The 23,508-nt window shown below is 41.5% G+C and overlaps 3 protein-coding genes across 3 annotated transcripts; 1 reads left to right on the top strand and 2 right to left on the bottom strand.

The window, feature by feature from the left end:
• Positions 1–276: 276 nt before the first annotated feature.
• LOC132795426 (DNA replication licensing factor Mcm3) lies at positions 277–4,662 on the top strand. Its single transcript, XM_060806126.1, has 3 exons — positions 277–1,722; positions 2,341–2,574; positions 3,593–4,662. Exons 1-3 carry the CDS (start codon positions 364–366, stop codon positions 4,469–4,471), a joined length of 2,472 nt encoding a protein of 823 aa, XP_060662109.1. The 5' UTR covers positions 277–363; the 3' UTR covers positions 4,472–4,662.
• A 1,426-nt stretch (positions 4,663–6,088) lies between these two features.
• On the bottom strand, positions 6,089–8,571 carry LOC132796343 (protein DENND6B). Its single transcript, XM_060807485.1, has 2 exons — positions 7,281–8,571; positions 6,089–7,216 (listed from the first exon to the last, which is right to left on the bottom strand). The coding sequence occupies exons 1-2, from the start codon at positions 8,418–8,420 to the stop codon at positions 6,422–6,424; spliced, it is 1,935 nt and encodes a 644-aa protein (XP_060663468.1). The 5' UTR covers positions 8,421–8,571; the 3' UTR covers positions 6,089–6,421.
• A 133-nt stretch (positions 8,572–8,704) lies between these two features.
• On the bottom strand, positions 8,705–23,188 carry LOC132795683 (serine/threonine-protein kinase ATM). The gene is given in 28 exon segments (XM_060806544.1): positions 8,705–9,218; positions 9,280–9,532; positions 9,621–10,000; positions 10,067–10,237; positions 10,306–11,287; positions 12,428–12,733; positions 12,890–13,402; positions 14,124–14,283; positions 14,350–14,448; positions 14,450–14,757; positions 14,814–14,969; positions 15,035–15,232; positions 15,826–16,211; positions 16,275–16,566; positions 17,221–17,511; positions 17,569–17,698; positions 17,750–17,870; positions 18,408–18,549; positions 18,621–19,009; positions 19,948–20,074; positions 20,130–20,290; positions 20,360–20,537; positions 20,606–21,712; positions 21,771–22,112; positions 22,172–22,395; positions 22,463–22,642; positions 22,698–22,806; positions 22,868–23,188. Coding segments are annotated over 28 exon segments (8,322 nt in total). The 5' UTR covers positions 23,066–23,188; the 3' UTR covers positions 8,705–8,799.
• Between the last annotated feature and the right edge of the window lie 320 nt (positions 23,189–23,508).

Below are 23,508 nucleotides of genomic sequence, written 5' to 3'. Positions count from 1 at the left end.
CAAATGCAAACAACATTCACAGCGAGCGCTAACATATTGAAATTAAATTATCGAATGCTCTTCAGATTTATCGTTGCGCATGCAGTGATATTTTGTTTGTATCTTCGATGCACATGAAATATAAAAAGTCTACACTTAAATACGTAGGTATAAACAGCACTTCTATGGTCACTCTTGCAACTTGATATCGCAGTGCCAAATTATCGAATATCTGCATCGACGCGATAGACATTTTCGCTATCGACGCAGCAGCAGCCCTGCGCGAATTCGCGCCAAAAATTGCAATTGCATTTGCGGCGTGCGGCGGGCAAATCTTCTTGTTTGTTGTTTGCTTGTTTCATTGTGAAAATATTGTTCGACGAAATGGCACACGACGCGGAACAATACATCAAGGACATACAGCGCGAATATGTGGACTTTCTGGACGACGAAGAGGACCAGGGCATCTATGCCGGCCACGTCAAAGACATGATTGCTGAAAAGTCCAAGCGCTTGGTGGTCAACATCAACGATCTCAAGCGCAAGAATCAACAGCGCGCTCTCGGCCTGCTGAGCAACGCCTCCGACGAACAGCTCGCATTCGGTCGTGCACTCAAAGAGTACGTCTCCACCATTGAGCCCAGCTATGCCAAACAGCACGAGGATTTCTTTGTGGGCTTCGAGGGCTGCTTTGGCAATCGGCATGTGACGCCCCGTTCCCTCACCTCCATCTATCTGGGCAATCTGGTGTGCGTCGAGGGCATTGTCACCAAAGTCTCGCTCATCCACCCGAAGGTGGTGCGCAGCGTTCACTATTGTCCAGCGACACGCAAAGTGCTGGAACGCAAGTACACAGATCTGACCTCGTTTGAGGCGGTGCCCTCCAGTGCCGTCTATCCCACCAAGGACGACGATGGCAATCTGCTGGAAACCGAATTCGGACTCTCGGTGTACAAGGATCATCAACGCATCACCATCCAGGAGATGCCAGAGAAGGCGCCCGCCGGCCAATTGCCGCGTGCCGTCGACATTGTGTGCGATGATGATCTGGTCGATCGCTGCAAGCCCGGCGATCGTGTCCAGATTGTGGGCAACTATCGCTGTCTGCCCGGCAAACATGGTGGCTACACCTCGGGCACCTTTCGCACGGTGCTGCTGGCGAATAACATTTCGCTGCTGAGCAAAGAGAGCAATCTGGACATTTCGCGCGAGGACATTATGCTCTGCAAGAAGCTGGCCAAGAACAACGACATCTTCGAGCTCCTCAGCAAGAGTCTGGCACCATCGATTCACGGACATGCGTATGTGAAGCAAGCGATCCTTTGTCTCCTGCTTGGCGGCGTCGAGAAGCTCCTGCCCAACGGCACAAGGCTGCGTGGCGATATCAATGTCCTGCTCATCGGTGATCCGTCCGTGGCCAAGTCACAGCTGCTCCGCTATGTGCTGAATACGGCACCGCGTGCCATTCCCACCACGGGACGCGGCTCCAGCGGCGTTGGTTTAACAGCCGCTGTGACCACCGATCAGGAGACAAACGAACGACGCTTGGAGGCGGGCGCCATGGTGCTGGCGGATCGCGGCGTCGTTTGCATCGATGAGTTCGACAAGATGAGCGACATTGATCGCACGGCCATCCACGAGGTGATGGAACAGGGACGCGTCACCATCTCCAAGGCCGGCATCCACGCCTCGCTCAATGCACGCTGCTCCGTCTTGGCAGCCGCCAATCCCGTCTACGGCCGGGTAAGAAAATTAATTCACTTTATTGCTTTACATCAAAATCTTTCTACTTGATAGATTTGTGCATTCATGATTTTAAATTCATTCAAAATTCCTTAAACGGGGTGACGTCTCCGTTAAGCACAGGTTCAAGTACTTGCTATGGATTATGTCTTGGCTTAATTTAAGAAGAAATTGCATTCATTGATTCTCTTCAAAATCATTAAATAATTAATGATTACATTTCATAACTTCAATTCAAATTCATTCCATTTAGAAGAGTTTTCATTCATAATTACTAAAACGAGTTTGTATCTTTGTTAAGCACTGGTTAAAATATTAACTATGGTTTGTGTCCTAGCTTAACTTAATGATGAAGGAGATGTCACAAAATTTTCATTAAAAATTTAAAATTTTAGACATTTTAAGTGACTTCAAATATATATTTAAATACATTATTATCATTAACAATTTAGATCTAACTATTTTTTAGAAATTTGTAAATATCACCAAAAATCATTTTAATTTTATGGAATTACTGAAAATCATAACTCTAATTTAGATTGCTTATAAGAAGTGTTTACTTGATCCCAATTTATTTTTCTTATGCTAATCATGCTCCTTTCTTTTCATTTCTTTTAGTATGATCAATACAAAACTCCCATGGAGAACATTGGATTGCAGGATTCTCTGCTGTCGCGTTTCGATTTGCTGTTCGTCATGCTGGATGTCATCGATAGCGATGTGGATCAAATGATCTCCGATCATGTGGTCCGCATGCATCGCTATCGCAATCCCAAGGAAGCCGATGGCGAGCCTCTTACCATGGGCAGCTCCTATGCCGATTCGCTGTCGTTTGTCTCCAACACAGAGCAGGTGCGTCAAAAAATGAAAAATATAAAATTTATATTCACTTATTATCCTTTTAATTTCTGCTTTTAATATTCAATTTAAATTGAAAAGGTAAAGATTAGCCTTTTAGATTCGTTGAGCTGCTTTTTATATCAAAATTGCAAATATTGTAATTATGTATACAAATCCTTATTGCAATGAGATCAAGCAGAGCGTAAGGTCTTCAGACGGATATCAAATTTAAGTTGATAAAACGAAAGACTAACTTCAGTAATTGTTTTACATTTTTTAGTTCACTCTGAAATTAAGAGTTGAAAGTTATTAAAAGAAAGAAAAGTTTTAATTTCTATTACAAAAAGGAAGAACTTAAGGATTACTCCATTAAATTCATTGAGCTGCTTTTAATATTCAATTTAAATTGAAAAATTAAAAGATAAAGAGTTACGGTTCAGCTTTTAAAGAGAAATATAAAATGTAATGATTGCAATACATTTTGAATTTCGAAATGAAAAAAGGAGTAAAAAAACGATAAGAAAAAAGAAAAGTATAAATTTCGATAAGAAAAAGAAGAACTTTTAGCTTCGTTAAACAGATTTGAATAGCTTAATATTTGATGGTTTGAAATACATCTCGATCTGCTTTTAATATCAAACTTAAATTGAAAAGTTAAAAGATAAATAATTACGATTCAACTTTTAAAAATAAATATCAAATTTAGTAATTGCTTCACATTTTCTATTTCGAATTGAGATTAAGAGTTAAAAATGAATAAAAATAAATAAATGTATAAATTACTATCACAAAAAGAAGAACTTATGGATTAAACTTTTAGATTCGGTGAACTGCTTTTAATATCAAATTTAATTTAAAAAGTTGCATCGTAAAACTACGAATTTACGGTTCACGGCTTAGGCTTTTAAGTTTCTTTAGCTGCTTTTAATATCCAATTTAAATTGAAAAGTTAAAAGATTAAAGATCAAAAGGCTACTTTTAAATACATATTGATTTGCTTTTAATATATTGAATTCTCTTTGCTTTACAGAAGAAGGACACGGAGGTGTATGAGAAGTATGATGCACTGCTGCATGGAAAGTCGCGCAAGCGTCACGAGAAGATCCTCTCGGTGGAGTTCATGCGCAAGTACATCCACATTGCCAAGTGCATGAAGCCCAAACTGACGGAGCAGGCATGCGAGGCGATTGCCAACGAGTATTCACGACTGCGCTCCCAAGAGGCCGTCGAATCGGATGTGGCCCGCACTCAGCCGATCACAGCGCGTACACTGGAGACGTTGATCCGTTTGGCGACGGCACATGCGCGTGCTCGGATGTCGAAGACGGTGACCATCGATGATGCGCACTCGGCTATCGAGTTGGTGCAGTTTGCATACTTCAAGAAGGTGCTCGAGAAGGAGCGAGCGGGCAACAAGCGGCGACGCAATGGCAACGGCGACAGTGACGAAGAGAATCAGGAGCAGGAGCAGCAAGAAGCAACAACAGAACGTTCGCCATCGCGTCGCAGCAAACGCACACGTATCGAACCCGACTACGACAGCGATGAGGAGGAGATTGAGACACCTCAACCAGATGCTGGCGACTTAACCCGTCGCGAAACTCGACGTTCGCTGCCCGCCCAGCAACAGCAGCAGCACAGTGAAGCATCGGCGGCCACAGAAAGTCAGTCGACAGAATCCGAGGCGACATCAACGATTAGTGAATCGAGGCTGGGTCTCTTCAAGAACGGTTTGCAGCGTCTGTTCCGCGAGGCACGCGAACAAAGTCTGCCCGTCAGCCGGATTAGCAAGGCGATCAATGAGAACAACGCGGAGCCATTTACTGCCGGTGAAATCGATGCCGCGATGCATCGCATGACCGAGGATAATCAAATCATGGTCGCCGATGACATCGTTTTTCTTATCTAATCTTCCTCTTGCGTATCTCTCTGTCTCTCTTCACATTTCCAGCATGAATCTATTATTATCATTATTATCTCATTGCTATTTTCATTCATTTGTGTACTATTCATTAAGTCGAAGTCGAAACCGAATTCATTTTTTTTGTTGTATTCCATATTTATCAATTACGAGAAAGTCTAATAAAAAGCAAAAAATAATAACAATTTTGTTTTGCACAAAAATACTTTATGTTTCGCTGGTTATTCAAAACTATACCAATTAAATTGCTGAAAGAGTATTTTTAGGTAATAACTAAAACTAGTTGAAGAGCTAGTCAACTGTTAGATATTTGATATTCAATGTACTAAAAATACTAAATTATACCGAAGACTATATTTGGTATGACGGTAGAATACCACATATACCACAGAGTAAAAAATATACCAGATTTCTTCATAATGTTCACTGCTTGTTTGAAGCTAAAGCAATTCAACTGTTAAAAGAATCGCTTTAGGTAAAATAACTAAAACAAGTTGATGAGCTACAATCCAGTGTGCTCGACTTGTGCTACTTGCTATCCATTTTCAATGAAGCACTATTGTAAAAATATAGCAAATTAATATACTACAAAAATACCGAAGATACCAACCTTCGATCGAGCGTGCTCAACTGTTAGATACTCGCTACTCATTTTTAATACACAACCATATTCGAAAAATACAGCAAATTAATATACCAAAAAAATACTGCAAAAATACCAAAGGTTGTTATATCGATTTAGTGCCACAATCGAGCGTGCTCAACTATAAGATACTCGCTATTCAAAAAATATAGAAAATGTATATAAGAAATATACTAAAATATACCGAAAACTATATTTGGTTTGTCGCTTTAGTACTAAAATCGAGTGTGCTCGACTGTGAGATACTCGCTACTCATTTTTAATAAATCATATACTAAAAATACAACAAATTAATATACCAAATAATACTTAAATATACCGACAGCTATATTTGCTATGTAGACAGAGAACTACATATACTACAAAGTACAAAATATACCAAACTGTTAGCCAAAGAAAATGAGTACTACATGAGTATACCAAATATATGCAATGGTATATTTTTAGTATTGTTTTGCTTGAGCACTTGTTTCGATCTTGTTTTGCTTACCAGGTATTCTTCAGTCCAGCAGTTTCTATCACACATCTCGTCGCTCGATTGAATCAATTATTTCTGCTGCATTTTGAGAGGTACAGCGATAAGATTTGTTATCGCAAAGGGTTTGATACGACCTCAACGCTTATCAGAAGGTCGCAATACTTACTTTTTATGGTACATAGAAGCAAAAATAATGAAATGCATTGCTTTTAAGTAATAAATAGTAGTAACTATATAATCTCTGGAAAATTGACTAAAATATAATTAAATTTTGCGTTTAACTAAATAAAAACTAATAATTATTACAATGACAATTGTTAGAATGAAACAAATCACATTTCATTTACTATAATTGGAATCTTTACTTTGGGGAAACTTGCATAAAACATTCGATTTGTTTTTCATTTCGTTTTTTTTTTGTTTTTTTACAATATACAATAATAGGAATAGTAATTTTGTATTGGACAATTTTCTGGGGGAGGGACTAAAAATGTTCGTCTTCAAAATAACTTTATATACAATCGTTGGAAATTTTGGTTTTTGGAAAACATTCGTGTATGGATATGGTTAATTTGTACAGCAAATCGATTCAGCTTACATACTAGATATAGTATATGTTTATATATAGTTTATAGTTTATGTTTTTATATATGAGGAAGAGGAGACAACAACACATCTAACTAGAACTCTTAAGGGAACTCTTCTCTCGTCTTCCTTTCATTTGTGACTGGCAAACACAAACACGAAAAAAAAAAATTAAACAAATTTAACGTAAAATATCAACTATTAGATGGGATGATGGGAACTGCACAAACGATCAAAGATTCACGACATTCTTCAAGTCCGAGGGCAGCAATCCCTTCATGCACTCGATTTGCGCCCGGATCTGACGCTGTGTGATGCTGCTGCTGCTGCTCGGACAGTTGATCCCCTCCAGCTGTGACTTATCACTGTAGAGATTCAGTTTCTGTTTCAATTTGAGTATCATGTCAATTATTTCCACCTCCTGCTTGTCGTGCGCCCAATGTTCCAGATTCGCCTCCGACAGCGCCTGCAGCTGCAGCTCCTGCAGCGTCAGCTGCAACTCCCGATGACGCGCTTCGTACCAACCCCGGAAATTGGGTGACTTCACAAAGCGCCTGTAGAGACCCTTCCAGTCGCCCTTCAACGAGGACGTCAATTGCGGTCCCGCTGTCTCCAGCGTGGCCAGGAAATCATCGAGCTTAAATGAGCTCGCATTCGGTGCCGATTTAAAGGGACTAATGTCCTTTTGCAGGGGCATCAGTGAGGCCATGTAACGCTCCAGGGGTATCATGAAGCTCTGGGTCAACTCCAACAGATAGCGACGTATGAGCGCCGTTTGGACATGTTCCGGCCGCTTTGTCTTCATCCCCAGCAGCACCTTTTTGAGCAGCGTCTTGTCCTTCTTGAGGTACGGCTTGTATTTGGTGTGCAGACCCGCGGTGGAGCTGTCGCCCGCTGCTGTCAGGCTGCCATTAAGCAGTATGTTGTGGTTGTTGGCCATCGTCGGTTGCAGCTTCACATTCCCATTGTCCTGGCCATGTCGTGAGCTCTTGTGCATCAGCTCCTGCTGCTGTTGCTGCATGTTCTTCTGCAAAAATCAAAAATCATATATTAGCCATAGATTGATTGAATGTATTGCGACTTAAGCTCACCTGGTTGTCCACCAGACGCAGCATGTGCGGCCAATCCTTGAGCAGTTTCACAAAGAACGGATTGGTGACACCGAGAATGACAGCTGGACAGCAGCTGTTGCTGCTGCTTCGATGGTTCGCCTCCTGCGTAAACTCCTTGAACTCGCTGTCGTGTATGGTGAAATAGGGACGCGCCTCCGCACAGTATTCCAACGGCGCAATCACAGCCACCAACGATTGAACCATGTGCGAACAATCGGCTGGCGATGTGCCCACTACGACAATGGGTTCGGCTGTGATGACCAGCTCCCACAGCGTATACAAATGCTCGAGCACAAAGTGCAGACTGTGGAATAGCTCCACTTCGTTGACCGAGGCCAGCACTTTGATCGATGTGGGCGACTCCAGGGGCAGTGTGGGGGGCGTGCTGGCGGATGAACTGGCTGAGGAGGAGGAGGAGACCGTTTTGCGACTGCTGCTACTTGCCTTGGGAATGCTGATCTCATAGCTGCACTCCAAGAGCGGCAGTCGGAGCGTTTGACCCACCGTCAAGGCGGGCCATTGGCTGTTGATCTGGGCGCAGGCCAAATGCAACAGTTCGTTGCCCTGCTCAAAGTATTTGGGGGCCAGCTGCTCGAGCATGTCGTAGTACAGATTGAAGAACGGCAGTCGGGTGATGATGATCAAACTCTTTTGGAAATAGCCGCGCGGCAAGTTTGGATCACGTTTCTGGCGAAAGTAAACAAAGCCCCAATAGTGGCTACCATCGCTGCGCAACGCGGGCGCACATTGTCCATTGTAGCGGGAGGCGGCGGCGGACGATGGCAACGGCGATGCTTGACAGGATCGCAAACGCATATGGAACTTGGTGTCGCCCATGCATCCGGAATTGGAATCGGGAAAGGCCATGTAACAGATGTTGCTCACCTCCTGTTCGCTGGGCATGTGCTGCGGGGGATACACATACTCCAGGGCTTGACCAAGATTCAGATCGAAGGTGACCACACATAAACAATGCACCCATTGTGATAAACGAATCCAATCATCATCATTGTTTGTTGCTATTGTTTTTGTTCTTGTTGCTGTTGTTGCGTTATTTGCAGCCCCGCCATCTTGCATTGGCAGGCGCATCTTGTTGTTCTTGTCCATATTCATGTTCATGCAACCACACAAATCGTTTTGTTATGCTTTTGGGCGCAGCATGGGAAACTGCTTAAAACTACTTTCACTTCACACTTCAGCACAATGTTAATATTATTTATTTGTGCTTGGGCCAAGAGCGAGCGTTGCCACCCCAAGTTATTTGCTCGATGGAAGCTAGTAAACTGTCTGGCAACACAGCATTAATGCGATAACTAGTGCTTGGCAATATTTATCGTTGTTATCGACATTGAAGCGCTACAAATCGAAATTCAAATTTGTTTATCTAGAAACTAAACTAAAACAAAAAAAGACTTTCTTTTCTATATAATTTAATGTAACATATTAAAAACAAACGTTGCAAATGCTGGTTTTAAGTGATGTAAAAGGTTGTACTGTATCACAGATAAGGATCCCAGCCGGGAAAGAGCAACGCCAAATTAGATGGCTGCCTGGCCTCGTTGATCAAATGCTGCACCTGCGTCTCCACACTTGTATTATCCAATATGCCACTTTCGCGACCCTCCAGCTTGTGCTGCACCAGCAACAGGGCACGCTGTGCCAGTAAGTTTTTCGATTCCTCGTTCGTTGGCTGATTGGAGAGCACACCCCAAATGAATAATGGATCATAGAGCAAGACTTCGAGTATGGTCATCAGAACAGGTTTATATCGTCGCAAAATATGCATGACAGCTTCGCAGGATTTGGTAAACACACCATTGGTGCCACATACGCCCATCGGTGCAACAATGTCGCGTGTCAAGCGAAACGGCACCGTCTCCGGTGTCGTCTGTATTTTGCCCTGCTCAAAGGCAATGCCTGCAAATAATAGAAAAGAGGTTTAATACGAGATAGTAAAATGCTTTTATTTGATACACACCAAAATCAATGTGCACCACTTCGGCTGTCTGCTCATCGATGAGTATGTTCTGGACATGACGATCGCCCAGACCGAGGACATAGCCCACCATCGAGGTGATGGCGACGCTATTGATGTACGCCAAACGACGCTCGAACCAAACGCCAGGCGTGTTGAACTTTTCCAGAAGAAAATAATGCAATACGGGCTTCACTTTCTCGCATATGTGCTTATAGATAGCCCGACGCTCTACCACAGTCTTCTGCATTGCTGCCTAAAGGAGAGATGGGAATTAAGAGTAAGATCATGAAATAGGAAATGCTTCTCGCTTGGTGATTCTCCTTCAAGCTCCTTCAACTCACATGCAGTGTATGTCGGCATTTGGCGTTCGTCCAATCCTGTGGACGATAGCGCATATGTGCGCCACTTTTACTATCACTACCCACCAAATAGACGCCAAGGGGGATTGTGTCGCTGCACCACTCCAAGATGCCGCTGCGCATGGAGAGCGGCGTCACCTGATAGGTGCGAAGCTGCAGCTTGCGATTGATACACTCCGAATCGGTGTTCACCAGCTCATTGACCAGACCGAACACCTGCTGCATTACAGCATCCTGACGCAGATCATCGCGACCCTTGATCAGCTGTGGACGCTTCACGCCGTCCGAGCAGCAGCACAACACCTTGATGGGTGCATTAATGCCGTTGCACAACGTAAACTCTTCGCTCCACTTGACAATGCCTAAGAATGAGTTGCAGAAGTTACAAACAAAAAAAAAAAAGGAATTCAAATGATGACAACGCTTACTGGTTAATTGGTAGTCTTGATCGGCTCTTGGGGCAAGAGGCAGCGTGGGACATTGAACCAGATCGAGCTCCAGACTGCTTAAATGACGCAGCTTCTCCGGCACTCGATAAGCAGTTGGCTGGCGTCCACTTGGATTCAGTTTCAGATACGTATTGGAGAACTCGATAAGTGCTGCAACAAAAAAAAAGTTGTAGTGACACGAAGTGAGCGAAAGATTTGTTGAACTCTTCCAAATTTACCTGGAAACATGGCTGCAAATTGCCGATTACAATTGGCCACTGCAGTTTCGCCCTTACAGATTTGCGCAATGATTCCCTTGGCGATCTCGGCACGCTGCGTGTTGCTGTTGTTGCCATCCATGTGGGCGCAAACCAAGGGATACAGCTTGTAGAACGTTTGCTGTGGATGCTCCTTGCCACAACGCACCAACAGCTCAACGAGCAAAGCACGAAACTCGGCATTTGTGGAGCTCAAGCGTCCGACCATCTGATTTAAAGCACAAATAAACTTATAGCTGGGCACTTGGGCGATCTTGTCGCGTATCTTTGCCAGCATCGATGTGTTGCTCTCGTTGGTGAACCACAGGGCAATGATGCGATAGATTTCCGCACTCGATGCACCGCCATCCAGCTGACAGTAGGCAATATAATGCTCAATTGCCGTGCACAAATGCTCCGTTAGACTCTCGTTGATCCGCTTCAGCGCATTGTGATCCAAGGCAGCGAAACGATTCATGTTCAATGCCCCAACGCGAAGATCGCGATCGTCGCGAGTTTTCACCGTGCCGGCAAGCTGACGATTCTGTTTGATTATCTCGCTAAGCATCTTGTACTCCTGCGAGTTGCGATAGTTGTGCATCTTCTGGTACTCGAGATCCGCGTATTTGGCCATCACTGCATGCGCCGTTTTCCGATTGTCGTTCTGAAATTTACCAAATGTGCTCCACGCGAAATGATTCGGATATTTGTTCTTTAGCGTCTCTTTGTGCTCGGCAAACTGATCCAGAAACACCGTCGCACGCTGAAAGTTCTGCTCGAGCACGTCGTTGAACCGAGCCGCATTCGAGTTGAGCAGAAACTCGCCCTGCATCAGCATCGCCGGCACACGCTGCAGACAATACTGAAACTCATTGTGGCTGAGCACATGTTGCAGCGTCGCCTTGGCTATCTGATGGTTACCCGTCCGCATCTGCACCTCGGCATCCTCCAGCAGCACAGAGATCTGAAATAGAGTTGAGAATTTAGTCATAATTTAAGCAGATAAGCTCTGTACAAATATCAGCCTCCTTACTCTTACCTCTCGTGCCGTACATGGCAAGTGTGGTAGATCAGGCAGTTCTACACTTAATTTAGCAAATTAGTTAGCAGATTCTAGGCTCTTATAAATCTCAGACTCCTTACTCTTACCGATTGTCTTCTACGTTGGAGTTCCTAATAGTTATGGTCTGTACAAATATTAGCCTCCTTATTATGCATTGTTAGTTCCTTACTTTCTACTACCTTTTATATTTTGCAATGTAGATTCGACATTTATTTTATTCTTCACAGCTAAGACCTGTGCAAATATCAGCCTCCTTACTCTTACCGTTCGTGCTATGCATGGAAAGTTTAATTGATCAGACAGTTTTATGCTGTATATGTTCATTCTATACTATGTTGTTAATAAATCTCAGCCTTGTCTTCTACGCTAGAATTCCTAACAATTATGCTCTGTACAAATCTCAACCTCCTTACTCTTACCGTTTGTATTGATCTTATGTTGTGCTTAAATGTTAGCCTCCTTCCTCTTACCGTTTTTATTATGCATTGTTAGTTTCTTACTCTCTACTAACTTTTTTACTGTGGAATATATTTTTTACATTTATGTTAACATCTTTAAAACAAATTCCTAATAGCTTTGCTATTCAGACATCTCAGCCTCTTTACTCATACCGCTCGTACCTTGCATTAAAAGCTTAGTTGTATATATTTTAGCAAATTTGTTTACAGATCCTTCTTACTTCTCCTATTTGCTCTTCTTTGCTCTTACAATATGTGCTGTAACTGAAAGTTAAGCTGATCAGTCTAGCAGACAGCCCAAGGCGTTTAAAAGTTGAGTTCATAAGACAGTTCTATACTTAACTTAGTAAATCCTAATGTAGTTCCTATGCTGTACAAACATCTCAGCCTCCTTGCTATTACCGGTTGTTAGTTTCAGTTGATCAGTCAGTTAGTGGGACAGAATAAAGCGTTTTTTTTTTACTTATTTCCAGCACAGCTGTTAATAAATTCCTATAATCTGTGCTGCACACGAATATCAGTCTCCTCACTCGTACCATTTATGCAAACAATTGATAGCTCAGTTGCCCCGATTCAGACTCACCTTGGAGACCAGCTTGATGTCTGGCATAGAGCGCAGCGTTGCAATGTATTTGGTAGCCAAGTTGAGCTTGCCAGCGTTTTTACACTCGTTGATGGCCTTCAGCAAATACGTGTCGACGGGACTCTTCAAATAATACTGCTCGATGCGTCGTGTGGCACGTGTGCCGGCCATCTTGAGCAGGGCAACTTGGTGGGAGAGCACATGCTCCTTGCAGTTAAAGTTGCCATAGGTTAACTCCAGTTCCGTTTGCCACTTGTCAAAGGTCTCCTTGATCTGTTCGCTCGACAAAGTCGGACAGAATTGTATCTGTAAGAAAGAAAGTGAATTTAAATAAAAATTAGATAAGCTTGCTAAACTTATAAAACAAGTTTGGTGTCTTTAGCTCGTAGTCTCTGAGATCAAGAGGTTTTTGTGGACGGACAGACAGACAGACAATATATAGAAAAAGGAATAATTGTGAACCTTGGCAAAGTCCTCTGCCTGTTGCAGCGTGGATAACCAAGTCATGTACTTGTACACGGATTGCAAACACTCAACGCTAATGCCGCGCAGCACTTCACGAATGCAATCGTAGGCATTGTTGATCGCCGACATTGTGTTCTCCTCCTCCCGATTGTTGATGCTCTTCAGCGCCAAATAGTGCTGCTTACTGAACTCCAGCTCCAGATTGTTAGTTGTGATGCTGCGGCTGTTGCGCCGTTCCACATCGACTGGCTCATCCCATTGGGTCAAACGCCAGAGTATCTCGTAGTCAAGCTGATTGCCTGGCAAACATCGCTGCTGTAGATCGGCCAACGCCAGCATGCCGTTGCTCTTCATAATGCTGACAATCATCTCGCCGTTGGGTTTGTCCAAGTGATCCGATTCCAGCCAGCAGCCAAACAAGTTGTTGTTCAAGCTTAGATAATCGACACGCGACCGCAACGGATTCAAAAAGCCAGTCATCGCATCCAGACAGCCAATCGACTCGTAAGCCTGTCAAAGTAGAGAGTTATATAGTTGAAAAGCTGAGTTAAGAAATTCAGTATTTCCTTTATTTCAACTGGCTATAGAAATGTATTCAAGTTAAAGCAGTTGTGTTAAGCACATTTATTACAGATCTCAAATTTATTTCAGATTTCAGACTCAAATAGTTTTAATAGTACTGGGTCGAAATAGTAAGAAATTTGTATATATTGAATTAACATAATTTAGCTTAACATAGATGTGTTTTTAATTACAATAACTGTAGTATTTATGATTTCCGAAAATTTCACTGCGATCAGATAAAAATTTAAAAAGCTAACAATCTGGTATATTTTGTACTTTGTGGAGTATTTTGAATGTAGTGGTATATTGATATACCAAATATAGGAATACTTTTTACTCTGGTGTACCAAGAATAGCCTTCAGTATATTTTGGAATATTTTTGTACTCGGTGGTGCATTTTAAGTTGTACTATATCAGGATTTAGTATATTTTAGTATAATTTGGAATATTTGTTACTCTGGTGTATTTTGAAAGTAATACTATATTGATATACTAAATGTTGCCTTCAGTATATTTTGGAATATGTTGTACTCTGTTATGTATTTTGAATTTTAATAGTATATTAACATACCAAAAAAAGTATATTTTGGTAAATTTTGGCAGTAATACTATATTAACATACCAAATATATCCGTCTATCGTATAATAATGAAGCTTGAAGCTCACCTTCTTGGCGGACTTTTGGAAGCTGTCGTTGGCCAGAATGTCCGCATCGGGTTTCTCACTGACCGAGCACGCCCACAACTCCAAATACAAAATGCTGAGAAAGTAAGCCTGACAGTGATTGCTAGCCTCGATGGCGTTGCCAAAATCAATGGGTATAGTCCTGTAAACAATGAAAAATACACTAATTAGAAAGAGAGAGCGAAGAAGAAAGAGATGGCAAGCTAACCAGTTGTTGATGAGACGAATGCGCTCGCAAATATACAAAAAGAGCTTGATGGCGCGTTTCTCCTGATAGATTCTAGAGGCCAAAGCACAATGTTGGGCAAAAAAAGTGATCGAGCATCGCACACAAGCTGTCCAAATGCGCCGTCTTATTGGCCATTAGCAGCTTTATAAACGGCTGAAGGCAAGCGTAGGCAAAGCTAAACGAATTGCCAGCGAATGTATCGAAGCCCGTCCAGCCGCAAGTCTCAAATACTTTGCACATAAATGCACACATCCATGCCTCATAGTCCAAATGTTCGCTGCCCTGAAGCAGAGCCAGCCAAGGAATCGCAGGAATGTTCGTATGTGATTGCAGGAAACTCGTTCTTTTCGATGGCTCGCAAAAAAATGCGCAGATTCGAATACGAGACTTGAAAGGAGGAAAAACAAATTCATTAAAAGCTTCATCTAGTATTTTCCCTCCACATACTTACCAAATCGCACGCTGCCGGCGCGGCAGTTTACCACGTGTCCTATCACTTGGATGAGCGCTTGTTGTGTGCTCGTCTTGAAGTGAAACAATTGCTGATCCAGCACGCGCATCATGACGCTTATAAATTGTTCCATGGGTTCCCCATTCGACTGTCAAAGGTAACACAGCGATTAAAGTAGAGTTTAAATGGGAAATGTTGTTGGAAATATTTTACCTCTTCGAAGCCATCGAATTCGCCTTGAAAGTAATACGAAATGTGCTTCATTTTAAGCGGTCCAATCTCGGCCAGACACTTGAGCGCCTCGAGGCTATGTTCCGGCTTCTCGGCATGCCGCACCATGTGTATCAGTCGACTGATGAAATGGAACAGCAAATGCTGTTCCGCCGCTAGCTGTTGCTTGTGCTTGGCTAACTAGAAGAAGAGAGTCACAAGTCAGCAAAGTTTAGTAAAAAAAAGTCTTAGACTGATGTCAAAGTGCGCGCGAGAAGCGACAAATAAAGCGGAAGACGACGAGAAAAGCGAGAAGCGACGAGTAAAGCGAGAAGTGACGATTGAAATGAAAAGCGGCGAGTTAAGCGGGAAGCGACGATCAAAACGAGAAGCAACGAATAAAGCGGGACGCGACGATAAAAACGAAAAGCGACGATTAAAATGAGAAACGAGTAAAGCTGGAAGCGACAATTAAAATGAGAAGCGATTAGTAAAGCGAGAAGTGACGAGTAAAGCGAGAAGTGGCGAGTGCTTTACTCGAAGAGAAGCGACGATTAAAATGAGAAGCGACAAGTAAAGCGGGAAGCGACGAGTTAAACGGGAAGATGGAAGTTTAGCCAGAAGTGAGCTACATTGCTCTGTACGCTTTGAGCGAGAAAGCAATTTGTGAATTGTCGCTTCAACTCTCACTCCGACATCTTTCGAGCGATGAAAAGCAATACAGTGGTTTATCGTTCTCGTTATCGCTTTGCTTCTCACGTGCACTCTCACATCTGCTTTAACTAATGCCGCACATAATCACGTAATCCTGGCAGGCTACCCGCTAAGCGGTTGGGCTTCATGTAGCTGGCCATGTAGCTCGATACACTGCAGTTGCCAATGTCGGGCAATTGGGATGCGTTATCCTGCTCCTCGAGATTTCCGAAGCGTTGATCAAAGTCTGATTTCGCCTCAAGCAGTGTTTCCATGTCGATCTGTTCGCTGTGCGACGCCACAAATGTTTGCTCCACTTTTGCCGCCAGCTTCTGCAGCTGCGAAGTCTCCACGTGCTGACAAATGCTACGCAACAGTTTGGCAAAATCATTGACACGCATGTCGTTGGCAAGGTAATCAATAGTGTGCTTGGCAAGGATTAGATCCAGAAATTTCAGACCAGCTCGCTGTAATTGTTCGCACTTTGCTGCAAAATAAATAAAAGAAGCCAATTAAAGTCAATGAATAACAACAAAAAGAGATCACTCACTGTGCAACAGCAGGCGGCAGACAAAGAACCAAATGTCTTGCAGAAAATAAGCGCCTTTCTCGTGCAAACGCTCATAACGATCGGCATATGAATGCATGGCCTTGATGCCATCCAGCATGGCATCCGCAATGATGCAGTAGAGAAAGAAGCTGCGCAACAATTGGCTGGGCAGCAATGCCTCATAGCAATCGGTCTTCAGCATGCTCAGCAAATCGACCATCAACAGCGGTTTTTGCACCATACACTGCATCACGGCTTGGATTCGATTATTCCCTGTCCAATCTTCGCTATGCTGCGTAGAGAATAAACAATGAATGAATTGCAGTTTATGTTATAAAGCAAGTAAGAAAACTACACTCGAGTGTGTTCGACTGTGAAATACCCGCTAAGAGAAAGAGTACCTATCAAAATACTAAAACGTAACAAGAATTATATTCGGTATATCGATATACCATTACGTTACCAAATGAATACTAGAATACCTGCTACTTATTTTCAATGAAAGCAAAACAGTGCGGTATTATATTTTAAAATATAAAATAATACAAAAATGTACCAAGAATAAATTCGGTATATCGATACACTATTACGTTAAAAATATACCGAATAAGTAATAAATTATCCGCTACTTAATTTCATTAAAAGCAAAAGGGCGGTATTTTTGTAAAATATACACATAATACTAAAATGTACCAAAGACTATATTCGGTATATTGATTTACTATTATGTTAAAAATTATACACAAATTAATATATCAAATATACGTTATAGCCTCTGAAATTTAGGTGTATGGGCAGACGGACAGACAGGCTATATTCTCTCAGCTTTTGCTTAATGTAAATGCTAACAGAAAGTTAAAATACCCTTCAACCCTTCCTATGGGAAGGGGGTATAATGAGCAATAAAATGTACAAGCTATTCTAGTCTCTAGTCTGGAGTTCATACCATGTGCGATCGCAGGCAATTGAAGAGTGCTGGCGCTGTTAGACTATACCAAGTTGGACTCGCCTTGCAGAGCACTTGAGCGGCAAAGAGACGCTCCAGCTCCTTTTTGTCCAACAGCATGCGAACCGTACAATAAAGCGTGGACGCACTTAGCTCCGTATCCTTGAGATTCACACGATATTTGTGTGTATTTACGGCTAGATTATCGAGATTCTTTTTGCAGGCGGCAGATGTGTTCAATTCATCGCATTGCCTAAGCATGTCATAAGCCTTCAATATGTCCACAACATCCTTCAAAAGCATAATGAGTTAGTTATGCGAATTAGTGGTTAATGTTGAATTTCTCACCGAGTCGAGATACGCCTGATGACGCTTGATATCCTCCGGCGTGCCATAAATGAAAGTGTAGGCCATCAAAGACTTGGCGTGCTGCGCCAGAAACGTTTTCTTCGACTTGTAGCAGAGATAGTAAGGAAAGCTGCAAAGAAACTAAAGTTAGAAAAGTGTTTGCTGGTCTCTTAAAACTTACCTGTCTATGGACATGAGCTCGGCGCAACATTTGTGCAGCATGGCATCTGCATAGGGCATCATTAGCTGGCGCATCGACTGCTTGTAAGCGGGCACCACGCTGTCAAGGGCACAAAAGTCAGCTGCCAAAGACCAAAACACAAAGTAAGTTAAACAATTAGCTCTCTTTTATCAACACCAACAAGTACGAAAGCTAGTATCGAGTGTGCTTGACTACGACTTTTAATAAATGCGAAACAGCGCTGTATTATTCTACAAATATACCAACAGAATATACTAAAAAATATTAAAATATACCAATGGCTATATTTGGTATATAGAGCACACTCGACTATGAGATACCCGGTACCAACTTTTAATAAATGCCAAATTAATATACTGAGAAAATACCAAAATATATACAAAATATATATTTGGTATATCGAGCACACTCGACTGTGACATATCCGGTACCCACTTTCAGCAAAATTATTTTAAAAATATACCAACTTAATATACTGAAAAATCACTTGAATATACCACAGTCTACATTTGGTATATTGATATTACATTCAGACGGACTTGACTAATAGCGTCTACTTTATGGAATAAGATTCCTTCTGTTTGTTAGATAAGGGTTTCTACTCTACGAAAGTATATCAACAACAACAAAAACTTACATTCATGCAAGTTGTACTTTGCACAATGCTGCATCAATTGCAGCAGCACCGTCTCCTGATGGATCGAGCTGTAGGCAAAGAAGGACACCAGTGATTGCACAGCCACCGCATTGCTATTCTGCAGCAGATCCTCGCTGTTGAACTGCAACTCAAAAGAAAACGAAAACAAAATCAAAATCAAATACATTCAACACTTTATTCGCCATGACTTGCCTGGAACTTTTCCCACTCGATGCTCGCAAGCAATTGCTCGCAAAATTCCAAATACTGCTCGCCTCGAGTCTCCATAAAGGTTTCGTCCTCGTAGTCCTCGGTCACACAATAGTCGGCATTGAGCAACAATGTCACCGTTGTGGTGGCTGCCAAACGCACCTCGAGCGTGGGCATGCTCAGAAATTTCGCCACCGAAGTGCAGATCACAGCAAAGTTCTCGAGCAGAAATATGTTGGGACAACGCTGGGCCACATCGGCCACACATTGCAGCACCTTGGCGGCCAGTTGTGTTGGATATGATTTCTTGAGGGACAACTTGAGCAGCGACATCAGAGCCAACATCATGTCATCCAGCAGATTCTCATTGTCGTACACGAAATGGAAAATTGCTGCAGTTAAAAGAAAGCAGAATTATCAAATAAACCTTTTTGAATTACTACAAGTTTTTGAATATTTACATTTAAAACTATTCTCTAAAAACTACGATCTCTGTATCTTTGGAATTTAAGAATTGTTTAGGTAAGAATTCAAATTTGTTTTCTAATTCCTTACTTTTGAGTTTAAGCAATCCAAAAATCCATAAATTTTATAAAAATTACGATCATAATTCTTTACCTTTGAAATTTTGGTATAAATTTTGCAAAGTACTTTACAAAAAGCTAAACTATCAAATAAATTTACATATTTAATATTAAAATTTTAATTTACTATCAATACGAATTAAAATTTAACAGTTTTTGCATTTACATTTCCAACTATTCTCTAAAAATTACGATCAACATTTTGGAATGTTTATATAAAATAGAAACTTACTTTGCAGCCTATGAACTTTCTATGAAAATTCTTTATATTTTACATTTTCATATAAAGTGGGAAATATATTTTGCAGTATTGTAAATTTTTATTAAAACTCTTTATTTTTGGAATTGTATTATAAAGTTGGAAACGTTCTTTAAAGTCTATGAACTTTATATACAAATTTCAAAGATAATGAATTATATTTACGTAATTTTTATATAAGAGAAGAAATATAATGAAAAAGGAATGACTTATAGAATAGAATAAACTATTAGACTTTCATTTTTGTTTAAAAGTTGGAAATATTATTAAAGTCTAGAATAGTTGAAAGTAATATAATAGAATAGACTTACATTTAAAAATTTTTTTATATTATTTCTAGCTCTTTACATTTTTATTAGACTTCATTTTAGTTAAAAGTTCGAAACGTGCTTTAAAGTTTAAAGTGTAAAGAGCTAGAGATTATATAAAAAGTTGTAAATATAATTTGTGGCAATACCAAATCTCATTTGCTGTCTGGTCTACTTACTTGGCAACTGCTCAACCAGCTGACTAACAATATCAATTTGTGTATAATGATGCTTGAAGACCCACTTGATCTGATCCACCAGCCACTCGATGGCATCAGGGGACAAACGTTTGCAGCTGCATAGTAGCTAAAAAGTACAAGATTTTAATAAATGGTGTGAAGAATGATGCAAGTCTTCACACCTTAACGATGAGCACAATTTCGGTGCATCCAAACTGCTGCGACTGCTGGACATTGGAGGTGAGATGACGAAAGGCATCTGCGCTGTACGAGCTGTTGGCACAGAGTCTGCCCAAGATGTGGAGGCATTGTTTGATCAACTCAATCGAATCACGACGAGTGCCTGCAAAACGTGGCAAAGTAAATCAATGAATAAGGAATGATAATAAGCATATTTAGATGCAATAATTACAATTGTGTTTGAGCAGTGAACCAATAAATTCGAGCAACATTTCAATGGGCTGCTTCTCCAGATAGTTGAGCAGTATTTCATTCGAATTGAACACATCGAGAATGTCCGCTTGCTGTGCTAGAATATCATGCAAATCGTTGTCATCCAAGCGCTCTGTTTGATGGGCCTTGTATTGAAACTGCAAATGGCAAACAACATAATTGAATTAACATTATGATAAAGCTTAGAATTAATCAGCTGACAAACCTCAATGTGACTGAGAAATAATCCGATGCGTTTGATGAGCGGACATTGCAGCAAATTGTCCGCATCGAAGACTTTGTAGTGCAGCAAACGTTCCATGGTGCAGATTAGCTTGTGGAGACTCTTGAGGTTCTTGAGAAGATCCGTTGATGTATGCTCATTGCTTGCTGTGAGATTCAACGAACGCATCAACAGCTCATAGTTGAGTTGAAACAAACAATTCTTTGCCGATGGCATGTCAGCTGGATTTTGCGATTTAGCCGCGCATTTGAGACGCGATTGGAATTGCGCATCCAGGCAAATCAACTGCTTGTTGTATTTGTATTGCAACAGCTGTAGATTCACATCAGTTGCTGGCAACTCCACGCGGCTGTTTAGCTGCTGCAACTGCTGCTCATCTAGGAAATTGATGATGCCAATGGTGAAAGTGTCGGCCAACAGTTTGGCATCAATCGCCGCAATATTGTGGATCATTTGCATTGCGCTCACTTTCTCGCTGCCATAGGCCCACTTCACAATGGGCTCCAATGCCACTGCGGAGGTTTTGTCCAGGCCACAGCTATCGGCATGGATGAATATCTCGCGTATGGTGGCCACGCATTCGTTGCGCCGGAGAAACTCATTCGCTTGGATGCTCTGCAGCAAGCTGGCGCAATGCTTTGATGACAATTTGTTGTGTCTGATTAGTGCCTGAAGCATAATTTGCTTTTCCTCCACAACATCGGCAACTTGACGACTGTCTGTAATCAAATGTCCGGCGATTTGTGACCAAACATCAGCCAAATAGTCAGTAGATATCGATTGAGTTTGCAGCAGCTGTTGCTCTTTGCTTAATATGCTCAGGAGACACAAGCGCACATTACGCAAATTCTCGCCATTGCCATAGATCAAGAGCACATCGCGTGTTGTCTTCAAAGCCAGCTCATAGTTGGCCACGTTCACGATCGCAGTGCTCAGTTGCAACATTTGGGCAAAGATGGCAAACCAGGTGTCATTGAAGCTTGTCTCTTTGCGTTCAATCGACTCAACGATGCGCTCCATATAATCGACTTTAACACGCTTGCTGGGAACGTCGTCTGAAGCTGGCGTTTGCTCTATGTGCCAATGCAACTGTCAATAGAAAACATTAAATAGTATAATTAAGCTAGTTATACATTCTGCTACTCACAATGTACATAACTAGCGCAGACATTTTGATAAAGTTCGCATTGAATCGATCGCTAAGCGGTGTCAATTTGCCGCGTCCCAAGGAATTCTTGCGTATCTCCATGCCAATGATGGTTTTCAGCTTCTGCATCGTTTGCGGCCAGGTTTCATGTATGGCCACTTGGAATGTGTTAAAGTCCAGCGTGTTTAGTTTGGGATACAAAGCATGCAGCGACAATGCGACGCACTCAAAGAAGATGTGCTTGGAGTCGTCACGAAATGTGTCGTTGTTGTGATATTCACAGAATTTGGGCAGAATCTCTTGCATATAAATGCAGAGTTGATGATGATAGTTCACAGATAGCTACCAGGAAATACAGCTCAATTTAAATACATTAATATATAAATCATTCAAAGACTTGCCTCCTCAAGAAACAAGCGATAAAGTCGCACGATTTCCTGGCGTTGATCCGGATTTTTTGCTTCATCCGCATAATCTATCAATGACGGTAAATAGTCAGCGAGATCTGTATGAAGTTGGACGCGCTCTCGTGCGATTTGCACTGTTTTTGTGATGCATTTCAAGATCTTGGAGCGCAGAAATTCATTGTTCTCAATGTTCAGCTCGAACAGATACGATAAGACGCCTTAAAAAGCAAATTCAAAAAAGTTGTATTAATTCATAAATTGAATATAGTAACCATAGCCACTTACGACTGTATTCGTTGACTTTCAGATTGCTAACATAGGTGGGCGACAAGTAAATTCCTCTATCGATCATATTGATGAAGTGATCGCCAAAATGTTTTACCACAATTCGCTTCTTGATGCCCTCTTCGAAGGCGCTGAATATTATGGATTTGCTCAGGAAGTGTCCCTTTCTTTCTCTGCCAACTGCAGTCGAAACATTAGTAACACAACTGTTGTATTCTGAATGTATTTTGCTTACCCTCCAAATTGTAATCTATGATCTTATCAATAACATTGCCATACAAATAACATTTATCTGCCAGTGTTTTGTATGTTTTCTCGCGCGCCTCTTGTATGTTCCCAGCATGCTGTTTTACGCCGATAATATACAAATTCATAACTCTAATTTATGCTTAAATATGTACGCACCTTGAGAATGGAGTCCTTGACCGCCTGAAACAAATCAGAAAAACACAAATCCTGACTGAGCGCAAAAGTTTCATAGAGGACATCGCGGGAACTGTTCATCTTGTTATCCAACAACTCCATGGCTTTATTGCGTGCTGTTGGTTTGTCCGAGCGCAGCTCGCTTATTAGACGTTGCAGCTCATTTAAAAGATCACCCATTTTGTTAACTTATTCGACTTATAATTCAGAACAAACACAAATTCCGCAAGCTCACAACTGAAATCTAACAATTTGTGCGCGAATTACAGCGCGCTGTACAGTGTGACCAAATTCGATTAAGTTTGTAATGTTATCGCCAAACCGATAATTGATAAGTTTTAAATGTTATCAGACAAGTTTTGATATTTATTAAAAGTTATGCGTAGTAACGCTTGCTGTGTTTAATTTTTTTACATTAATTTTTACAAGAAGACACAACTTGTCTCCTCCACGATTTATCAGTAGTAATTATTTGCGCGCGCTGTATCGATATTGTACAACACACTCATTACTACTCGCTACGATGAGAGCTTTATATATCGATTGTTTCATTTCAGCTATTATTTTGTTTTATTTAATTATTTAAATGTTTACAATAGTTTTAATAATTTATCGCAAGTAAT

This window comes from Drosophila nasuta, chromosome X, assembly GCF_023558535.2.
Source record: "Drosophila nasuta strain 15112-1781.00 chromosome X, ASM2355853v1, whole genome shotgun sequence".
NCBI lineage: Eukaryota > Metazoa > Arthropoda > Insecta > Diptera > Drosophilidae > Drosophila > Drosophila nasuta.
This window is presented reverse-complemented; position numbering and strand designations above follow the sequence as displayed.

What these genes read in the sequence shown, in the direction of transcription:
- LOC132795426 (XM_060806126.1), top strand. Translation starts at nt 364, where the DNA reads ATGGCACACGACGCGGAACAATACATCAAGGACATACAGCGCGAATAT. An exon ending in CCAATCCCGTCTACGGCCGG is followed by an intron (nt 1,723 to 2,340) that starts GTAAGAAAATTA and finishes CATTTCTTTTAG; the next exon opens with TATGATCAATACAAAACTCC. An exon ending in TTGTCTCCAACACAGAGCAG is followed by an intron (nt 2,575 to 3,592) that starts GTGCGTCAAAAA and finishes TTTGCTTTACAG; the next exon opens with AAGAAGGACACGGAGGTGTA.
- LOC132796343 (XM_060807485.1), bottom strand. Translation starts at nt 8,420, where the DNA reads ATGAACATGAATATGGACAAGAACAACAAGATGCGCCTGCCAATGCAA. An exon ending in TGCGTCTGGTGGACAACCAG is followed by an intron (nt 7,217 to 7,280) that starts GTGAGCTTAAGT and finishes TGATTTTTGCAG; the next exon opens with AAGAACATGCAGCAACAGCA.